Source organism: Rhamphochromis longiceps, linkage group LG10 (genome assembly GCF_057381845.1).
Source record: "Rhamphochromis longiceps isolate RC_006_pf linkage group LG10, R_longiceps_female_GT1.1, whole genome shotgun sequence".
Classification (NCBI taxonomy): Eukaryota; Metazoa; Chordata; class Actinopteri; order Cichliformes; family Cichlidae; genus Rhamphochromis; species Rhamphochromis longiceps.
In genome coordinates this window covers 16,532,712-16,555,289 of record NC_140566.1, presented here as the reverse complement: position 1 = coordinate 16,555,289, position 22,578 = coordinate 16,532,712, and the positions used below count along the sequence as shown (strand labels likewise).

General features: G+C 42.1%; 1 protein-coding gene across 1 annotated transcript in view; it reads right to left on the bottom strand.

The window, feature by feature from the left end:
* nrxn2a (neurexin 2a) overlaps positions 1-22,578 on the bottom strand; it is a 129,969-nt gene that overhangs the window by 17,499 nt on the left and 89,892 nt on the right. Inside the window, exon 17 of the mRNA XM_085420524.1 lies at positions 2,969-3,150. Coding sequence (XP_085276650.1) covers positions 2,969-3,150 — 182 coding nt within the window. The remainder of the gene's footprint in view (positions 1-2,968; positions 3,151-22,578) is intronic.

Genomic DNA, 22,578 nt, shown 5'->3' with positions numbered 1-22,578 from the left:
ACCTCTTTCCGGGATGCGTACAAAGCCCTCCCCCGCGCCCCATTCGGCCAATCAGATCACTGCTCCATCCTGCTCCTGCCCGCCTACAGGCAGAAGCTGAAACAGGAAGCTCCAACCCGGAGGGCGGTGCACTGTTGGACGGACCAATCGGAGTCTGCGCTGCGGGACTGTTTTGATCACGCGGACTGGGAAATGTTTCACGTGGCCGCCAGAGACATTGATGAATACACAGACTCAGTCTGTGGATTTATCAGGAAATGCGTGGAAGATGTCGTCCCATCCAGAACAGTCAAATCCTTCCCAAATCAAAAACCCTGGATTAACGGAGATGTTCGCGCGGCACTGGCGGCACGGAACACCGCCTTTGCCTCCGCGAACACATCGGACTACAAACACGCACATTACCAACTCCGGAAGACGATCAAAGCAGCCAAACGTGAGTACAGGGACAGGGTGGAACAACAGTTTGACAACCCTCGGAGTATGTGGCAGGGACTAAACACGATCACAGACTTTAGAGGGAAAACCAGCACACCGCAGACCACGGCCTCTCTGTGTGAGGATCTAAACGTATTCTACGCTAGATTCGACACAGCGAACACCATGAGACCGGACAGTGTGCGCACCGCGGATGACGTCAGTGCGCACACTGTGTCTGAGGAGGATGTGCGGAAGTGCTTCAGGAAGGTGAACGCACGCAAAGCTACTGGTCCGGACGGGATTCCCGGCCGCGTCCTCAGGTCATGCGCGGCTCAGCTGGCTGGAGTGTTCACGCACATCTTCAACCTTTCCCTCTCTCTGTCTGTAGTCCCAGCCTGCTTCAAAATGGCCACCATCGTCCCTGTACCCAAATCCTCCACCATCTCCTCATTGAACGACTGGCGACCTGTAGCCCTGACCCCCATCGTAAGCAAATGCTTCGAGAAGCTGGTCAGGGACTTCATCTGCTCTGCACTACCCGACTCACTGGACCCTCTACAGTTTGCATACCGCCACAACAGGTCCACTGATGATGCCATAGCCCTGACACTACACACTGCCCTGTCACACCTGGAGAAGAGAGACACGTATGTGAGGATGCTGTTTGTAGATTACAGCTCAGCATTCAATACCATCGTTCCCTCGAAGCTGGACAGGAAACTGCAGGATCTAGGACTGAGCAGCTCCCTCTGCAGCTGGATCCTTAGCTTCCTGTCTGACAGACGCCAGGTGGTCAGACTGGGCAGCATCACCTCATCCCCCATCACACTGAACACTGGTGCTCCACAGGGGTGTGTACTGAGCCCTCTCCTGTACTCACTCTACACCTACGACTGCACAGCCACTAACAGCTCCAACATCATTGTGAAGTTTGCGGACGACACTACAGTGGTGGGTCTTATCACCAACGGTGATGAGACGGCTTACAGGGAGGAGGTCAGCGCCCTGACCCACTGGTGTCAAGACAACCATCTCACCCTCAACGTCGCAAAGACAAAGGAGTTGATAGTGGACTTCCGGAGGTGCAGAGAAGTACACACCCCCATCACCATCAACGGCGCTGCTGTGGAGAGAGTGAGCAGCTTCCGGTTCCTTGGAGTACATCTGGCTGAGGATCTTACGTGGTCAGTACACACAAACAAAACAGTGAAGAAGGCCCAGCAGCGCCTCTTCTTTCTCAGGAGACTGAAAAGATTCGGCATGAGCCCCCGCATCCTCAGGACCTTCTATCGCTGTGCCATTGAGAGCATCCTCACTGGATGCATCACCACCTGGTATGGCAACAGCACCGCCTACAACTGCAAAGCTCTCCAGCGAGTAGTGCGGTGCTCTGAACGGATAATTGGAGGTGAGCTTCCCTCCCTCCAAGACATCTACAGGAAGCGCTGCCTGAGGAAAGCGGGGAGGATCATCAAGGACTCCAGTCACCCCAGCCATAAACTGTTCAGACTGCTTCCATCAGGAAGGAGGCTCTGCAGCATCCGGTCCCGTACCAGCAGACTGAGAGACAGCTTTTTCCATCAGGCCATCAGACTGCTGAACACGTCATAGACACCTCAGCTTCACTACTGGAACTTCAACATTATGCACTCCACACTGTATATAAATGCCACTTGTTTTGCACATATTCAACTCTGTATATTTTATATATTTTATTATTATTATTATTTTATTTTATTTTTTTACTATTTAATTTGTAAAAATGTGTATACACACACACACACACACACACACACACACACACACACACACACACACACGTAGGAAAATATTTAGTATACACATCCAGAAATGCATACACTATTATATATTGTACATATATTTATTAGTTTCAGGTTGGCCATTCTTGTATTTTGCTCGTTTGTGTTGTTGTGTTTGCACATCTCTGTTGCTTGTGGGGCTCGCACACAAGAATTTCACTCGCATGTGCTGTGCCAGTGTGCCTGCACATGTGATGTGACAATAAAAAGTGATTTGATTTGATTTGATTTGATTTCCATGACATACAAAGTATGTTGTCCTTTTCGCCTCCTAAACCAATCACAATGCTTCTTTATAACCATATTTGCAAAGTGTGACATTAAATAGCACAATATGAATGACCATAAATGCTATTAAGGATAATTTATTCTACACAGAAAGTCTGCTCTCGTATAATCACAACATGATTTTAAGCTCATGAATACAGGATGCAGGTGGTATGAGCAGACTCACTCGGAGAAGGAAATAAAATGAATAGAAAAGTATCTTAAAATCTCTCTGGGTAATCATTCTTACATTTTCTGTCTAAGTAACTCCACTTGTAATATTTAGAAACCAGAAAAAGAATGAGCATAGTATTCAGAGTGTTCAGAGCCGCAGGTCATATGTATGAAATATTTAAATTCTAATCTCCTTTAAGTGTTTTTTTTTAATCTATCGTAGCAGTGTGATACCATACCAGTCTTCCCTTTTTGTGACTTAAAGCCACACAGATTCACGTTCTTACTATGTGCAGCTGAAGATAGTCTCCAAGCCCATGGGTGCTCTCCACTCGCACCAAGATGGCATCCTTCTGCTGAGTGCTGAAGCCCACGGCTAAGCGGTCAGCTCGGGTGCTCGGGCGCTCATTGGGGGCCCAGGTGAATGTGATGAGAGCTCCGCCTTTCCCGAAGATATACGTGGTGCCAGCTGGGAACAGAGGCAATAAGGAAAAGATGAGAGGACAGACAGTAGCCAGAGACACTTTTAAAAACAGGCAGCATTTTTAACATAATTAGTTCTGCTTTATCAGGTGTCTTCCCTTAGCCTTGGTTCTTTTAACTAATTTAACATTTGTTCGTTTTTAGGTTTTTTTTCTGGAAGTACCAATCCTTATTATAAAGAGATGAGATTCCACGTCTCTCTTTCCTTGCACGAACACTACCTTTCATTTTTCAAAATCATGCCATAGGCAGAGAAAAACTTCAACCAAAGATGGGAGATTTATTAAAGAAACCCACTCATGAATCTCCATTAAATAGCCTGAACTACTCATTTTGATAAAGCTTTGCTTTCACAAATGTAAACTTCTCTTGCACCATGGAAATCCAGAAACTAGCAGCATCTTTTGTCCCTGTACCTTCTTGGTTTTTGAAAGATAAGGATGATATTCTGGACAGTTCAGTTTGTTTTTTGTCATTTAGCCAACCATTTAATAATCACAGTTAAAATGCATCGCAAACACTTGATATTAATACAAAATAGCAGCTGGTGCAGAATCTAAGAGGTGCATGAGAACGAAATATATCTGCTTGAACCTTTACTGTGGAAGTCTTTCCTCTGTGCTCAGCAAGATTTTTGTCTCCTTGAGATAAACAACATAAACAACATTTGCCTTGCTTAAATTGCAGAATCCATATGCTGATCAGCCTGTACATATGACACCTCTTGTGACACCTGTTACATTTTCCTAAATTCTAAAAAAAACTAACAGACTGCATAAAGGCATTTCAACAATAATTTGCTAAATTCTTTCATTTGTGTACTTTAAGCCATTTAATATAATCCACACAGCTTTCATAGTTTAAATGTGGAAAATCTAAGTGAGAACCAAGCGCTGTCCGCAGGTTACAAAGTTACACAAAGGCAGGTGATAGTGCAGTCACTGTAATACGTGGCCATAGCAGAAATGAGAATTACTTAAGAAAGTACAAATAAACTCGTGTTGGATCGTTTCAGCAGCTGAAACCTAAGAGCTGGTTTCACGACTGGTGGTTTTCAATGCCCGAATCTCTCAAAGATTTAAGTATAGAAGCTCAGAGAAACACTTGAGACAAAATTGTAGCCTCAATGTCAACCTTCTACAAAGACTCCACTCTTCAGCGTAATGGGCACTCACCATACAGGTTTCCTATTGACAGATCAAGCTGCTGGTTGGATGCTTTCTTAACATTAAACGCCTAATCCAAATGCTGAAAAACATCCTGTGCTGGCTTTGAATTTAAATTAAAAGGGCAGGTTCTCTGACAGCAATTATTTTAAAACAAAATTATTTCTTACTGAGGTAATCTTAATTGATGTCAGGGATTTGCAGTCGAATATGAGTCAGTGACATTAGTCACATCAAAGAGCGGTTTTATTGGCTTCTTCCTTTCAGTTAATGTTACTCACAGCTGGCCTCTTAGTCTCCTCTTCCCAAATTACTTTTGAGAAGACTGAAAAGGTTTGTGTGTCCTTGTAGATTCGTCTCTTCTTCTTAGATTACTTTTCTTTGCAGAATTTTGCAAGGGGACTTTGTTATTTTTCACAGTGATGTGTAATGGGCTTCTAGATTCATTTTCAAACCACTATCTTGCTTACTATGCCCGTGTCTTATTGTGTCTTAAACAAAATATAGGTTACGAATCACAGCCGTAACAACTCTGCGATGGGCCCCGGGGCAGATACGGTGTTTTTTTTAGGTTCCTACTGCCAGCAACCAAAGCAGGATCTCTCTCTCTCACACACACAGACACACAATGTATATTTGTGTAAAAAAATATTACATGGTATAGTAGCAGTAATACTAATATCAATAACATGGTTCCAGCTTTTGATCAGAACCACGGATAAAAGCATTCAAAGGAACAGACACATTTAAATAAGCTCATGCTATAAACTTGCACCATCTTCCAAAAGCCCAAAACAGATTCAGCCTCGCGAAAATCATATAAAAACATCTGTAATGTGTGTAAGCATGGAACAAACGAGAGAAACCCATTACCCACAGATCGTCACAGACTTATTTATAGGACTCCTCATTCACAATCGTTTCCTATGGTCCAGCTTCTAGATACATCATGCACACATATTACAGTATTATTTGTATATTTCCAGCCTATAAGTGAGAACAATGTTTCAGTGCTCTATAAAAACGCAAACTACTCACCGTCCCAACTTTATCTTTCGGACCTTGCGCTCACTGACAACACTGCTTAAACCCAGAGTCCTGCAGGTATACTCATCCTGTTCTCTCCTTCCTCTTTTCAACCGTACTTTAAAAAAAAAAAGTCCTGCTAAACATAATTTACAACAGCATCACAGGAGATGTAAACAGGTTCGCCTGCATCAACCACAAATGACAGAGAGAAAGGCCAGAAAAAAGCAAACAAACATAAAATAATCAAAGATTTCCCAGCATGCCTCTGTGCCATCAAAATGCATTTGGAAAAGGTTTCTGTTTTAATCAGTGGAGAGTAAATATTTGCAGAGCTAAAATTCAATTAATAAAGAAAATGTATACTGCATAAACGAGCTTCGGTCCAAAAGATAAAATTGTGAATTTAAAATATTAGCAGGACTAATTATCTGGTAACTATGCCAACTAGCCCCCACCTCACATCCTCTGGGCCTCGGGGTATTGTCCCAACTGCCCCATCGGATGCTACGCCTTTGTTATGAAAACAACATAGCATTATGAGGGCATATGGTAATAAATTCTATCAGCCCTACAACATATAGTGCAGTACTTGTGCAGATAGTCTACTTGCCTATAAGGAGTTCCAAACTAGCACTTCACCACATACTCAGCCAAAATCAAACACTGCTGGTATTTGTTGGAGGACCATAATGCTGCAGTTGATTATATCATACAAGCCTTCATGATTCCTAGCTCTGTTTACTCTTGTGAAAGCAAACAAAGAGCAGCCAAGCCACGGTGTGGTCAGTCCACATGTTCGGAGACCCCATTTCATATCAGGCCTCTTTTCAAATTTCACTGTGCTGTATAAGCCAGGACACCTCTTTAAAAGTATACTCAAGAGGCTTAAGCCTCATGCACTTCTTGTTCCCAGTTTTAGAAGTCTAAATACCGGTCTTTGATGGATCGCTGCATCACATTTAATAGTGTGGTGAGTACAAATGTCACCAAATGTCATCAGAAAAATGTGGGGGACTTTCGTTATAGCTAAATAACAACAAAAATGTAGATTTATGAAAGAAAATCATATTTTAGCAAAGCAATAGATGGCATCTTCATTCTATTCAAATACGACAAAGTCATGCTTAATTACCAGATAAGTCATCTCATGTGAAAACAGCAATTTAACCTGTAGTCTTTCACTGTAACTGTGTTGAGAAGTTAGAAAATTATATCTGCCTGTTATTATATACTCAGCTAAAATATAACTGACATGTTCACATGTAGGCTAATGTACACGGCAGAGCTGCCATGTATTGTTCACTGTAATTATTCATTCTTTCCATACTGGGTGCAGCAAAACCTAAATGGATATTAATGCAAGTGACGGTGAACAACACTGACAGATGTGCTGAGGGAAAGTTCAGACGCAGCTACTAACTGACTCCAGCAGACTGAATTAGTCAAGTGGATATCTTCCAAGGCTACAGGGCTTTTAACTGCGAGTGTTTACTCGCTAAGCCGCAGTGGATGGAACAAAGAAGAGTATCGGTAGATACCCTCTTGATTCAGCTAACGCCTACGCATGAAACCGTGTATTAATTTTATCATTAGTTCAGATTGGTATCAGGAGTGATTTCGTATATTTTAATGGATTCTTCTCGGCAAAAATACAGCAGACAAAAATCCAATCCAGTCTTTACTGTACTCAATTACACGTGACCAAATTTCCGAATAACTAAGCTAAAGCTCATTAACCAAATGGTCTTGAAGTACAACACTTGATATTGGGTGACTGCTTATTAATTATGGACCTATGGAAGTGTATTTCGGAAATTATGAAATTTCAATTAAGTCTGCTGGAAGAAGGGATTTCTTTGTGAGCAGTACACACTGATGAGATAAACAAAAACAACAAAAACTCTTTAATCTCAGAAATGATTTCCCCCGTCAAGGAAACGTCTCACTACAAATGGTTTCCAAACACAAACATTTAGTTTGCTGTTGGGATCACAGAAAACAGACAGAGCAGAAAGGCGAACAAAGGTAGCAAGCACTCCTTGTGTGTGCATAAAAAAATATAGAATATTAATACACCTGCACAGAAACACCTGTCTATAGATAGCAGTAACTCCTGAATTAGTCATAACATTAAAGCATTTCAATACACCTTTCTGCCTTCCTGTTCCGTCTCCTCTTATCTCTTCTTTTCTGTGGCTGAGCTCCATCAACGAAAGCACACATAAAATCAAAATTATTTCTATAAACATCACAATTTGTTGCTTTGAAACAGCTCCCTGCTCGCTCGCTCTCTGCCGACTACCTCATGGGAGTTCTCTGCTCTTGTCTTGTGGCTGTACATTGCATCTGTGCTTTAATAACAAGGCCTCCTTGGAGATTCTCAACTGCAAAGTGTTCACTGTATATCACATCATTATTAGTTTGCAGCTGTGGCAATTAACTATATTTTACACAGGCACTGCAATGCTCCTGCTGTCTACTATATTATATATGGGAATAATAATAAAGCGATGGAGCATATTCACTGTGCAAATCAAATTAGGGATATTAAAGATAAAAGATGTAAGACAACGACCTACAAACGGCTTCAAACATTAAGAAAATAAATTAATCATTATCCGAATAAATAATTGATCAGTACAGTGATTTAATAGCCATGACTTCATGTCAAATGTACAGATTGACTGATATCTACCAAAGTTACACGCTAACCACTAACTGCCAGCCCATGCCCTTACGTAACGCCATTTTGTACCCCAAGATGAGATAGTGAGTCAATGAAGCATCCAGTCTGCCCTCAGTCCATCACGAGAGCAAGAAGATTTAGTGCTACCCAGAGCTCGTATTTTTCTTTTATACCATCTATGATTCTGACCTCTTGTCAGTCATGTTGAAGGGCAGGAAGTCAATGAATGAAACAGTAAACACAACGATGGCGACGGCACTCAACGGCCCTGGCAAGCGACCACTAGGAAGCAGGATTAACATGAAAGGCAGCTGGCTTTGTTTATACCCTAGCGCCTATCCCTCCCGCCTGCACACTGTGCATAACACATTCCCTCCTGGCCAGCATCAAGCAATACTCGGGACTGGTATTGGTATCTGGTTCCCGCAGCAAGCCTAAATTATGCAGTTTGTCTCGCAGATCACATGCATGTTGGCTATATGATGATCTATATGCTTTAGCAACATCTGTCGATAAACGTGATCACCAGTCAGAAAATAAAGAAAGCTGGCCAAAGAAACCAAAGTAGCATCGCTGGTGCAACAGTCACGTCATCTAGAGTTAGACATGCTACACACTGCACCTTTAAAAATGTCTCTCAGTTTAACACAGCCCCCTCAGCATATAATGATATCATATGAATAATTCGCTTTTTTAAAAAAAAATGCATAGTAATTACGTAAATGGAGCACCTGAATTTCTATAGAGAAACCATGAGTGATTGTCATGTCTTAATGGATCCTTTACACAACAAATGTAACAGTATGGATTGCTTGTTTGTGCCAAGATGCATGCTACCCACTCAAACATCCTGTTCTTTTCATTTGAGCTCTCAGCCAGCTGAATACGCGAGAGACGAGGCAACATGCTCATAGGACTTGGAAAATACGCTGAGATGCTGGCGATAATTTTTATCACATGTATCAGTTAAGATGTGAAAAGGTTTGAAATCGCCCCCTGAGCTTGCTGTCGTAAAGAATTCCTGTGGCCAGAGGGAGCGAATATTTGCTGTCATAATGAATCATACAAAAAGCGACTAATATCAGCAACATTACTGACACAAAGCAGTGGAATAAGCTGTAAATTACTCATCCTCTCATTGCCATTTAAATCATTTCTGGTGATTATGATCAGGATTTTCATATCTAAGTGCACCTAAGGCTGTATAATGTCAATTAACAGCTCTGAATTGGCCTGCCAGCCTCCAGCAGGGCAAAAATGTCCAAGTGTAGTACAGTATACTGTACAATATGCTGTGGAGGCATCAGACAGACAGTTTGTGAAGGGCAATAAGGGCACTTTACTGGAAAAACAAAGCTGTTCAATTAAGAAAATAAACTCACATACATCTTTCATCTGTGAGCGGTTTCCTGAAATAGAGGGTTATGGAGAAATATCAAGTTCGAATTTATCATTTGACTTATGGCATCTGAGGCACACTTCTTCCACGGTCTATTAAATACGGCTCACTGAAACGATGAAAATGAATAGTGCAGCCTAAAGCCTGACAGAGAGGACATATTGCTCCCAAGTAAAAATATGGCGTTCACGTTAGAAAGTGGCATCATATACTTAGCACAGTAAACACAGACTTTGGAAATCAAATCAATCAAATCAATTAAATCTGATCAACCAAAAGCCAGACTGAAAAACGTTATGAATCTTAAATAAATGCACATTCAGCTGGCGCACGCAGGCTTCAGCTGTATTATGCTTGAATTGCAGTTTCTGCTCCTATCAGCAAGATGTATCCACGCTGTCACTTCTTAAATTGAATGTCTGCAGCTCAGAGCACCTCCAACAAACCCCGTCTTCTAAACCAGTGTTAAGGTTTTGCCCCGCTCAGATTTCAGGTGATGTGTGTCCTGGTGAAGCTGTTTTGACAGTGACTCAAGTGCAAGACATCTCCCATCAATGCGCCACAATAGCTTTTATGACCATGTCAGTGATAATGACCCCAGCCTTCTCAGACTTTGCCCCGTCAGCTGTCATTGTTGAAATAAAGCGATATTAAAGTTACCTGTGATGGCTTGATCGTGAGGCAGGTGTATTTTAAACATCTGGAACCGAAAACATTTTTTAACATTGCTTATGGTATTTATTTTCTAGCAATAGCTACTCAGTGTGCTTAACTCTGCCATGGGGGGAGGGGCACGAGCCAGTCTACGCCTAGTGCTTCTCTCCAGTAAATGGGGAGAGTTGCATCAGGAAGGCCATGTAGTGTAAAACCTTTGCTAAATCAAATATGCTTCGTGAAGAATGAGATTTCCATACCAGATCAGTTGAGGACTGGGCTAACAACAAGCGCCGCTGCTGATGTTGCCAGCAGGGTGCCGGTGGAAACTGTGTTAGTGTTTGCTGAAGACATAGGAGGAGGAGGGGGGTTTGGCAGCAGGGCGAGAGAAGAAAATGTAGACAAAGGATGTTGAAGATGGAACTGCCAGGGAGGAGGGAAAGAAGAAGACCAAAGAGACGGCTCAGGGATGTAGTGAAGGAGAAGGTTTGGAAAGAAGAGATGGAGGAAGCAAAGGGAGCAGCAAAAAGAAGAAGCAGGAGAAGACGAAGAAGCCATTCAGCGTGCTTCTAGTTTAATTCATGCAGTATAAAGTAGCTCTGATTGCTACTGGTGGAGTGCCCTATTCCCACCATGGATTCAAATTGTCAAAGAACTCAGAGGGAATGATGACGCAAGTAAAGCAGCATTATTTTATCTCACTGAGATGAGCCTAATAGTTACAGTTCACTTTTCTCTCTTCAGGCCACATCAGAGCTATATTAAAGGGAGACCTCATCACTTTTACACATCAAAGTGTGTTTGCTGGTCTTGGGGAGTTGCATAAAGGCTTGAGTGGCTCCAGAGGAAGCTGCATTAAATCTGATAAATGTCGGTTAGAACTGAAGACTACAAGTTTGGGAATGAATAAAAATCTGGTAGTGAGGACATATAGTCTGCTTAATAGACCTCCGTGGCCTAGCCTATGCTTTAATACATCGAACTGAATCATAAAGTTGCATTGTGGGTAATACAAATAGCAGGTTTTGGCACCAAAGAAGAATGTGTCGAATGAAAAAAGCATTAACTTTGAACCCATTCTTAACTGTCCATGATGTGCTTGACAGTGTAATGCTATGCTCTCAGCTGGGTTGTGTTAAAATGGTGGCACACGCATGCTACTGCTAATGCAAACTGAACATTTCCTCTCACTGCTGCTTCAGATTAAAAGCATTCAACTGGCAAAACACAGAGCGGGCTTTTAATGATTTATCAATAATGCGCCTCCAAAGCAAAACAACAGGAGTTTGTTCTACCAGGCTATAAACCGATACAGCTGTTGCTCCTCTGCTGCATGTCTGCCAAAGTAGCTGCTAAAGGACATCAGCTGAAGTGTAAAATCCTACTTGCTGTGATCACAGTAAGAACAGGTGTCACCATCCCAACTCAGATATTATTGTATTTAATGACGAATGTGATTTTGAGATCCCGAAATGCACACTGCAGTGCTCTGATAAGCACCTGTAATCTGCCAGTTATATGGCCTATGGAAAAAAAGGAACATGCATGACACAATTGTGCACCTTTAGCAAAGCATATTATAACAGGGTTTTACTTTGTTGAGAATTGAAAACACTACAAGACCTTGAAAAAATGGATTTCCTAGAAACCTTTAGTCTGCAGCTACATTCATTCATTTTTGTGTTTTAGACTCTTTCTCATCGAGCACCTCTGCAGTCTTTATATTTTTTAATATATTTTTTTCTCCTCTTGGTTCTTTTTTTGGTTAATTTTTTAGAAGCTGAAATATCCATTATGCACCAAGACCTAACTTGGACCTAACTTCTCAATAATCTTGATATCAAGACTGTCCTGTCTTGTCATGCAAGCAGAAGTTTCTGATGCAATATAATGGTACAGCAAGCCAACTTATAATGTGCTCTGTGACGTACTAAAAAAAACCCATCACTCTTTGTGAATGTGACCCTTCTTCTTTTTATCGACTACCATAAATGTATGGCCAACGTATTAACTTCACTGCACCTCAAGAGGAGCCTTGCTAATGCTCACTGTAATGTTACAGATGGGCAGGATTACAAGACAATGCTGCTTTTCTTACCAGCCCCCGTATAGGCCTACATCTCCTACTAATGCAGAATGCTGGGCTGCTTAATGGATTGCTAAAAATGTGTACCAGTTAGGCAGCATAAATGCAATCTACAGTATATGTGCCATGATGTTTGGTTACTGGCTATTTTTTCGAGAACGCAGCACTCGCACTTCTTTTGTGTCTCATTTTTTTCCCTCTTAAAACACTTTTTCAGCCTCCTGTTCTGCTTTGCTGCAGATCTAGAGCAGGTCTCTTGTTTCTGCTTTTACGCCCCATCCTTTGTCGCGTCCACCACCCAAAACGACCCGCTCAATCAAAATGAATGGAATGGCAATGGAGGCAATGGCTGTATGATTTTGATTTTGATATGAAATTAACAAGCAAAATCTGAACACATATGCATCCGCTGGCCGAGACAACCTCTGTTGCTTAAATTTGTTTTTATTTGTCGTGTGTGTTTGTAAGTGTATTATTGTGCATGTGTACTCAAGCCTTCCTCACTACGATCCTTGAGGGTAATGTAATATGCGACCTGGAGACAACTGAGCCCCCTTCAACGGATCTTCGGGCGTCCCTTTGTTTTCCCTTTCTGCAGCTCTCAAAGCAAGAAAAAAATAAACACTGTGGTGCACTAATGCATCGATCTAAGGACAGCATGCTTTCTGTTTTATTCAATCTTTAAATTTTGAATTGTGCCCAAAGGTATCATCACTGAAAGAAGCTCACTAAACCATTTCCTGCACTTGAGACGTCTCTCTTCAAGCATTAGCTCCTCTTTGCCTTGCCTCAGCCAGACAGTTCTTGCACTAACATGGGGGCCCTGGAGATCTAAGTGCAGCATATTTTTACTGAGTGTGTTGAACATGCGGGTGTGTTGTGAGCATGAAGGGGGGTCAGCTGGTGCAATCTTTCTTGCATTCTTGTTGAGAGCATACAAGGTCTTTGGCACTGGGGTCATGGCTAGCTCTCTTGCGGTCTAGTGGTTCGGTGATGAGTTCAGCAAATCCCAGCATAGAACCTGATTTAAAACAACGCTGCATTTAAGGAGCATGCGCAAAATCTCTTGAGTTTTAATGGCCCTGCAGTGATGGAATATGAACTATGGAAGAATGGAAGCAAGCAAGTTACATAATATACTTCAAATTGGGATTTGGCTTCCCCTGGTATAAGAAAAGCTTCAGTTAACATGGTGTTAACATTCTTGAAAAGGACCTGTTCAATAGCTAATGAACTCATGTAGGGTATTTTGTTTAGCAAGTGGAAACATTTTATTTATAATGAACCAGATACCGCTGCTAAATTGCATAAACCAAACCATGCTGAAAACATGCTGCAGGTCTTTGTGAGCAGTTGATAAAGTAGGTGTGACTGAGTTATTCACGGTTTTATTCGAGGCTTAGGAATGAATGAAAAACCTATTTTGAATTATGAATTTATTATATTGCTGTAAATGCATTTTGAGTGTTAATGCTTTTTTATTATGTTACATGAAGGGAAGGGGAAGGACAACAACAAAAAAACTATCAAAGACCAGCTGAGCGATGAGCAGTGCCTGGTACTTGGAGAAAGAAGGATTTCTGATTTTGTAGAGGGATTTGAAGGTGCGTCGTTGCAGAGTTTAACGTAAAAAATGTACAGGGCAGAACAAACTACTACTGGCTTAATCGGCCAGTTATTTTCTCAATTTTTTTGCTTTCCTGATCAAGCTTATGAAACAGAGAAAATCATTCATTTTTTTCCAACTTGAGAATCAGGAATGTTTGCCATTTTTGCTAAAAATGATGTTAAAACAATTCAAAAAACACATTTTATTCTTGTGGTTAGGAGCATCTGTGGCTTTGATAAATAGGATGAGAAATGAACTATATGAATGCCACTCCATCTAAGATACTGCTAGAAAACAGTTAATTGTTGATCGCGTAAAGCAAAAGGAATAAAAACCTTTACAACCTCACACCTTAGTCCTAATTCAGTGATTAATGCTGTCCTATTTTGCTTGGTATTTCATGCACTTGTCATAGAAATACTGTGTGTATGATCATGCTATGAACATTACCCACTTTAATGTAACAATAAATCCAATAATGTGTTTTGGATGACAAATGTAAGGCTTTGCAGCAGGCTAGGTGGCCCATAAATAGAAAATAGCCCAGGGGCATCCAGAAGTCTTTGGCCAGCCTTGACACACATGGCCACGCACATGCACACGCTCAGGCTCATACACACAGGCATTTATGCTATATCAAAGCAAGGACAAAGCCCCCCAAAACAAACTATGGTTTAAGTGTTACAATAAAGGTGTTTGTGACCAATAATGAAGGCCATATTTATTATGCCTTTTTAAAGGGTTAGGACTCTCTGATAGTTATTCCACGACTTACTACCGTAAACATGACACCAATAAATGCTCCCCAAAATCCAGATATGCATTCTACATATTGCGTTACGGTATTGCAGACATGGCTTGTAAATCACAAGTGCTGCCTGCATCATTTATGTTGCACTAAATTGAATTTCTTGCTCTGAAGCACATCCTTCATAATAACCCACAGTACAAAATCTATAATAGAGGTAATTGAAAATTTATCAGCAACTTCTTAGAAGTGTTTTTTTTTATAAGCTTGTTTGATCACAGGCTGTGCTGTCCTTGTAAAAGCCTGGTCAGGAATGATATGGCTATAATAGCACAGATGTAATTCATCACATTTTTAGCCCTTTTGCAAGCGACAAAACTGCTGCCGTGAAAAAGACACTGCAAATCCATCGGGTCTCTTTTTATAGGACATAAAAGCAAGTCCTAGGACTGAAATTTCAAAGTAAGATATAAAAGGGAGCAATGACTCTGGTGTCAGCGCTTTGAAGGACCCGATTTAAGGAGTGTAGCCAATTTGATGCAGGACAGATCAATACTTTATATCACATCCACTAAGCTCGAGTTATATCGAAGCCTTGAAAAATAACCAGAACAGAAAATGATCAAGACCAATTTTTAAACAAAATCAAGATTATTTTCATAAATTTAAAGCAATCCCCACTCGAACTCCGTTTGTACAGTATAATCACTGTAGAGCTTCTGTGCCACGACATCGCACTAATTACAACACACTGCATCAATCACCTTTGCCACAAGGGAAAAATCATAACAACGAGTGCATTGTGCCACTCAAAAACAAGCAGGAACATCACAGAGAAAGATAAGGAGATTTGCAACGATGATTCATCATGCTGTTGATCTCTATTTGTAATGAAACAAACACAGATCCACAGATGCAGTCGCATCTTGAACAGCAGCACGGGGAGAGGGCAAACACTATTGATACCGACGGACAGATAAAGATAGTTAATGACGCACAGAGGCTTGCAGCTCATCTATAGCTGCTGAAAGAGCTATAGTGCCTCTGTATCTCACAAAAAAGCCACCAAGAATGATAAAATAAAAAGAACAAGAACAGCAGTAGCCTTTCTACCTCTAAAACGACAATACTGCCAATTCTGTCAGACAGCAGAGATTTTATCTGACATCTAGCTCTTAATAATCCCACGGCACTCTGTTCTATCTAAGTAAAGTGATGCCTTGGTGATGCAGCAAAGTGTAAACCTCAAAGGGAAATGTCTTACCATGGCCCCCTCTTGTAAGAAAAGGCATCCTGTTGATAGCAATGGGAACAGTACCATGTTTATTATGGAAGTGGTGGACATGGTGTGTGGTACTGAGACTTGAGGACACGCGTGCTGTTCCAGTCTGGATGGGGAGTATAGTAAGCAAGGTGAACCAAAAGGCAAGTCTCGAACAATAACTTAGGCCCATGCCTAGGCTAAACTGTGACCAGCTGCTCCGCTGTCCAAGCACAGAGGTGGCTGCAAAGAGTCTACCCATGTATATTAGATCCACATGGGCCCAGGACAGAAAACTTGGCCAAGCTTTGGCCTCTGACAGTCCAACTTGAAGACTAACAATCTAGGCCCATTTCTTTTGTACTCCCTTAGACTGGTTCGAGAGTTCTAGATTCTGGACAAAAATATCCTCTGGATGTTATGAAAAATATCAAAACCGGATATAAAAACAGGCAGTCAAAATCCAGTTGCATTTGCGGAAGAAACTGTAGAGCAACTAACCTGTCTATTCTCACTTAACATTGTGCCATGCCGACATGTCCACTGCACGGAAAAGCTAGATTTATAATCTCACTAAAAAGCATCCTGAAAGCACATTCTTCCAAAAGTGAGCCAGGTGCATCCTAGATGCAGAGAAGATAAACATCCGAATAAAGAAAAGGAAACGAATCCAGCCTTGATTTCAAACGGGCATGTTGCTCAACCATGATATTTAGGCATGAGAAGTGGCACGAAAGAGATTGATGTGATAGGAATTCTGATAAGAGTCTCCATCGCCCACAGGTAGAGCTTGGGGGCAGCTGAGCCTGCCCACTAAGAAGAAGAGTGCCCCTCCACCGCAGTAGAAGACATAACACGCTCCCGCGAGAAACTGGATCATTTCATTAAGCAAAAATCACGAGCAGATAAAAATAGGTGGAGATGCAGCGATGAAGGGTGATGCAGGAACCAGTGCTTTTGTTCCCCTTTAGCCAGGGAATGGGTAGAGAACGGAGATTGGGAGGGGGGGGGGAGAGATGAGAGAGAGAGAGCGAGAGACAGGGAGCAGTATCTGCAGCAGCGGCAGCGGCAGCAGCAGCGCGGTAAAGGAGAAAATCCAGAAAATAAATAAATAATTTCTCAGCGGCTCCTCGTTCAGCCTCTCACAGGCGCAGCAAATCCAGCGAACGGCAACCTCTGGCGTGGCGATCTACCAGAATGCAGCTGAGTGTTTCTGTTTCAATTGAACGTACAATCCTCCCCTCACGCTCCACCTGCTTAGTCTCACGCAGTAGCGACTACTGCTGCATTCCTCTCACTGCTGCTCCTTTATTCCCCCTTTATCTTCTCCTGTTACCTTGTCCAGATCCGCCGTACTGCCTCTGACGGAGAACGGTTGGTTAACGTGACGGCTGCGTCTGTCTGTCTCTGAAGGAGAGCAGGTGATTCTCCTCAGATCAGATGGCTTGGGTGGCAGCGAGTGAGATGTAGCCTTGGACTGCCGCAGCAAAAATTATGCTAATTAAAAAGCACCGTCGTATAATAATGAATCCCGGATGGGTAAAATTCCAGGACAAGTCTGGACCCCGGCAAAAAGCAACCTTGCCTTGGAGTTGTGGTCTAATGAATGCAAGATAAAGGAGCTCTTCTGAAGGCATACTGTAGTCAGAGGCTCTGATCCAGTGAGGCACAGCATGTGCCTCTGTGTGTGTGTGTGTGTGTGTGTGCGTTGTGTGTGTGTGTGTGTGTGCGTCTGAGAAAGAGAGTCTGTGAGCGAAGAGAGTGGGGGGGGGGGGGGGGGGTGGCGAGGATGGGAGAACGATAGCAGAAGGGAGGGAGACACAGGAAGAGACAGCGAAAGAGAAAACAGGCAGCCACGGCGCAAACACACACGGAAATAGTGAGGCAAGTAAATGGGTTGTGTGAATAAATACATGCTACAGATTCACAGCGCACTGGCTTGCAGGTCCTGGCAGTAACACGCAGGAATCATACTGCAGAGGAGGAGCCTGATTTAGGTGAGCTGTCAGAGCTGTTACAGAATGAACACAAGGGTATTGGTATGGACGTGCTCCTAACATAAAGACTCCAGAGCTACAACAGGCATGAACGACAGAAACACAAATACCTGTCAGAGCAATATCGCTCGCCACCCCTAAGCTAAGCAAGTTATGGGCGGCGGTATGTAATCCATTTTAAGCAAATCAATGGCTTGCATCAAAATTCAATCTCAAACCTCTCTTTTCCCAGGATTGCACTTCCAAACCTTTGCTGTTTTTACATTACACTCCAAATCAATTCGCTCTAATCCCTCTGCCTGCTGTTTTCACCTCATACCTGTATACGAGGCACCCCTATGTTAAAAGAGCTCAGTAGCTCTGCTGCTTAACCATGCAGAACTTATTCTAGGCAACGACTGATCCGAGTTTCCGAGCTGCTCACGTTTTGAACTGATGAATTGGACTACGTTGACACTCGAGAGGATGGAACACATTATCAGAAAGGGAGAGACAAAGTGAGGAGGGGTGGGTGGGATGGGTGGAGGAGGTTGAGGATGGAGTCAAATAGGAGAAACAGTGAGGAAGAGATTGCAGGAGAAGTAACGGGAGACTGCAGCTATATCAGCTAAATCACGGTCGATATAGATATCAGCTGGGATTGCCTAGTCGGTTGAAAGGACACGCATGGTAACAGGAGGACAGAGGCAAGCCATGCAGCACCACCTCTCATGGTGACAAGAAGTCGACGCAGGCCATTACTCAAGCAGGGGAGGGGGTGGGGCATGTGGGGGAGTGAGGCTGGTCGAACAAAAAAGAACACAGGAGGGATGAGTGCACAGCACTCTGGAATGGCAAGTGCCCAAACAGCATGTAGACATTTATCTGCTGCTATTATGAACGTGAATAAGCTGGAAGAAGCTGTGGATTTTTATTTTTTCGGTCAGAGGGAGATTTAATTCCCTTATGTGTATCCTCTTCTATACATTTCTCCATAAATCTTAATACTGGGAAGCACATGCCAGCTTAATCAAACAGTGACGATGCTGAGCGCTGTCCGGCTATAACATGTAGACACATTTTACAGTAATAACTATTTGCTGTGGAAAGGCACTGACAAGCACAGAGAGAATAATCCCCCGATGACGCCAACTGAAAAGTCAATTTTATTTCCACTGTCAAAGCAGTTCAGCCATTTTCAGTTTTGCACAGCCAAAAATACGGGCAGTCATAACAAATAATTTCAGCAAGAAATTCTCTCTGACACACAATTCAAATAAAACCAGTATTTAATTTCCAGATGATATTTCTCTGAGAACTGTCTACAATGAAGGGCTTACGTTAATTAGTTTGCGTACTTGAGGGTTGCTTAACACCATCGAAGTCACAATATCTGGACAACACAAGGGAGAAGGATGGATGACTGTAACCTTGTGTTGCCCTTGGTTATTTTCCAACTTGAACAAGTTCAGCAGACTTTAAAGGACGCACATCAACTTTGCATTAGAAGCCAAGCTTGACCGTCAGATGAAATCCAACAAACTTTTCCTGGATTTCAAAAGCAAAGATACTGCCCTACATTATCTGCGATTTCTGCATTCCACACCAAACAATCTTTCATTTGCATTCCTTAAAATCTTCCCACATATCTTTTAAAAGCCCTTTTTATCACTTATTGAGCTTTGGGAGAGCACTGAGCATTTCCATAATCACATTATTTATGCACATAGGGAACAATTTATAGAACATATACCGTGAACAGATGTCTCACTGCAGAAAAAGCTCACGTAAAGAAGGGGTTTTTTTTCTGCTTTTTTCTCTCTCACAAACTTGCGAGTGACATGATGCGAGAAGACGTGTATAGCGTTTTAAAGACTTAAGAAACCTAAATGCGCATGTTTGTTCTCGGGAGGATTTGTGAGAGACGAGTTTTCGCAGACATCCAGTCTCGCCCCAGGGGGTAAAGTAGCAGGATTAATCATAGCACTTTCAGATTAATTACTCATAATGCGAGCAACCCCTGAAAGGCATGGCCTGCAGTTGTGATGTTTGGTTGATTTCATTAGTCTCAAAGCGACAACACCTAAAATAAGCCTGGCGTAGACGGTGCAAGGAGAAGAAGGAAAAAGTAAGAAACATGAGGGCGCTGCTTTGCACAATAGTTCCATCGACAGATATAAGAATTTGCATTCATTCACACCGATGCTCTAATGCTTGAAGATGGAGGCGGTGGGTGGGGGCACTGGAAGCACAACTTTAAATACACAATTTCCTGGTCGAAATGCACACCTTGAATAAATGCGATCTTTCACTTGTGTCTTGGCAGATGGGGTGCAGTCTCTTTGAAAAGACAGTGCATGTGACAGTAGGCTGCATATTGCTGGCTGCACATGGTGCTGGCAAAAATAGATTTCATTTGCTTGTTTAGCTGAGCTTAATAGCCTCAGCATGTCTCCTGGAAAAGAAAAGAGCGGCAGTGATGCTTACAATGTGAACAAATTACAATATATTAAATAGCCACAATTTTAAAATGTTGGGCTCTGGATTAGGGCCAGGAAAAAAAATGAGAGAAAATGAGTGAAGGGGGACTGCTTCAAGTCATTTCCTCCTTTTATTCCACAGTGTAAAGTAAAAAAAAGAAAAAACAGAAAAATCGAAAATGGATATATAATTTTTACTTGGATGAGGTGTATTTCCAGCGTAATCGCCTTATTTTGATGATGAGCATGAAAAGACATCAGCAGCAAAGCCGGCCATGCTGGAAGCCCTCTCTCTTCTATTGCTTTGTGCTGATCTACTCGTCTTGCTCGTTATAGAAAACATGAGCTGTTGCTATAGCTCTGGTATGTGCAGTGTCCACCTGATGATTCAGGCACTTTAGGATATCATCAAAATGTCAACAATGGCACTATTCGGACAGCAACTGTCGGAGGGGGCACTAAACCACCAGTAGTAATTATCACAATGGTGATTTTTCATATGGATGAAACACAACTGCAATTTGTGTATTACAAGCAATACAAGATATCAATTTTTTTTAAAACACAAAAATAATTATGTTCACCCCATCCTCCATGTTCTTGTGATTTGCACCTTCCCTGGAAATTACTTCCTCTTTGAAGGGAGTTTTCCCTCCCCGCCGTTGCCAAGTGATACTCAGAGAGAGGATCATCTGATTGTTAGTGTTTTCCGTCTAATATTTTAGGGTTTTTATCCTCTAATATAAAGTGCCTTGTTGTGAATAGGTGCCATATAAATAAAACTGAACTGACCTAAAAATACAGGAACCGGTTACACATTTGTGCACACAGAACAGCAGTGACTTTATTAATTTTTCATAACAATTATTTCTGACACAGACACAAAATCTGTCAGAAAGCCCTGATCTGTTCTTCTTCATTTCGGGCAGGTATTGTGTAGCGCGCTTATAGTTTTAAAGGTAAATGCTGAGGCATTTTTATTTAACAGTTAAATTTTTTTTGATGCATTCAGTCAAGGTCAAATGTATATCTAATGGTTATTTATAATTTTTTTTGTGTGTTTTCTTCTGCTTAAATCCAAAATGAGATTTTGCAGTAGCAAAATCATTGTTGTGAGTGTGGATGCTTTCATCAGTACACGTAGGAGATGAGCTATGTGGCAGCACATAGCTAGTTAAGCTGAAAACCAATTTAATTGTTTCTTTAATTAATTAATTCAATGATTTTGAGGCAGCAGATTTCAGGTGACAATTATTAATGGATTCTTGCATTGTGGGACTTCAGGATTTCAAGAGGTGAACTTTTCCCCTCTGTTTCTGGGCTTTTAAATGGCCATTCTATCCAAATTAACTATTTGAAATTAGTTCCCCCTTAATAATACCCGGTGGTTGATATATCTATCCATCCAGTAGGGGCAGTAAATTCTAATGATGCCACACTAAAGACAGCTACAGATGGCACACAGAATGCAAGTTGAAGTATGTGAAAGAAAAACCTGAATATATGAAATGAAACTTGAGATTGAGATTTGTGCCCACAATATATGCTTCACGTTCAACCCGTGGTGCTATTTCAGCCAATATTTTTCAGGAGTGTCCTTGCTTACATGGCATCATCATCAACAAGAGGCTGTTAGGAAGGTAATACTAACTCAGATAACCACTAGCTCCAACTAAAGTATGCAGAACAGCATCTCTGAATGCACCTTGCATCGAACCTTGAAGCAGATGGGCTGTAGCAGCAGAAGACCAGACAGGAAAAATGAATCTTGATTTCTGCTGCGACATTCAGGGTCAGGGTCAGAATTTGCCATAAGCAACATGAAAGCATGGCTCCATCTTGCCTTTTATCAACAGTTCAGGCTGCTACTGATGGTGTAATGGTGTGTGTGTGTTTTTAGAACACTTTGTGGCCCCTTAGTACCAGCTGAGTTTGAACAACACAGCCTGCTTGAGTATTGCTGCTGACCATGTCAATCCCTTTATGACCACTGCGTGCCCATCTTCTCACGGCTGCTTCCAGCAGGATAGCACACCATGCCATAAAGCTCAGAAAATCTCAAACTGGTTTCTTGAGCATGGCCACCACAGTCACCAGATCTCAGTCCAATAGAGAACCTTTGATGTGGTGAAATGGTAGACTCACATCATTGATGTGCAGCTGGCAAATCTGCAGCAGCTGTTTGATGCTATCACGTCAACGTGGAAGACATGAAGACTTACGGCAGTTCTCAACACAAAAGGCGGGCTCAGCTCGGTACTAGCACGGTGTACCGAGCAAAGTGGACACTGAATGCGTAAGTGTTTGTTTCCTTCTTTAC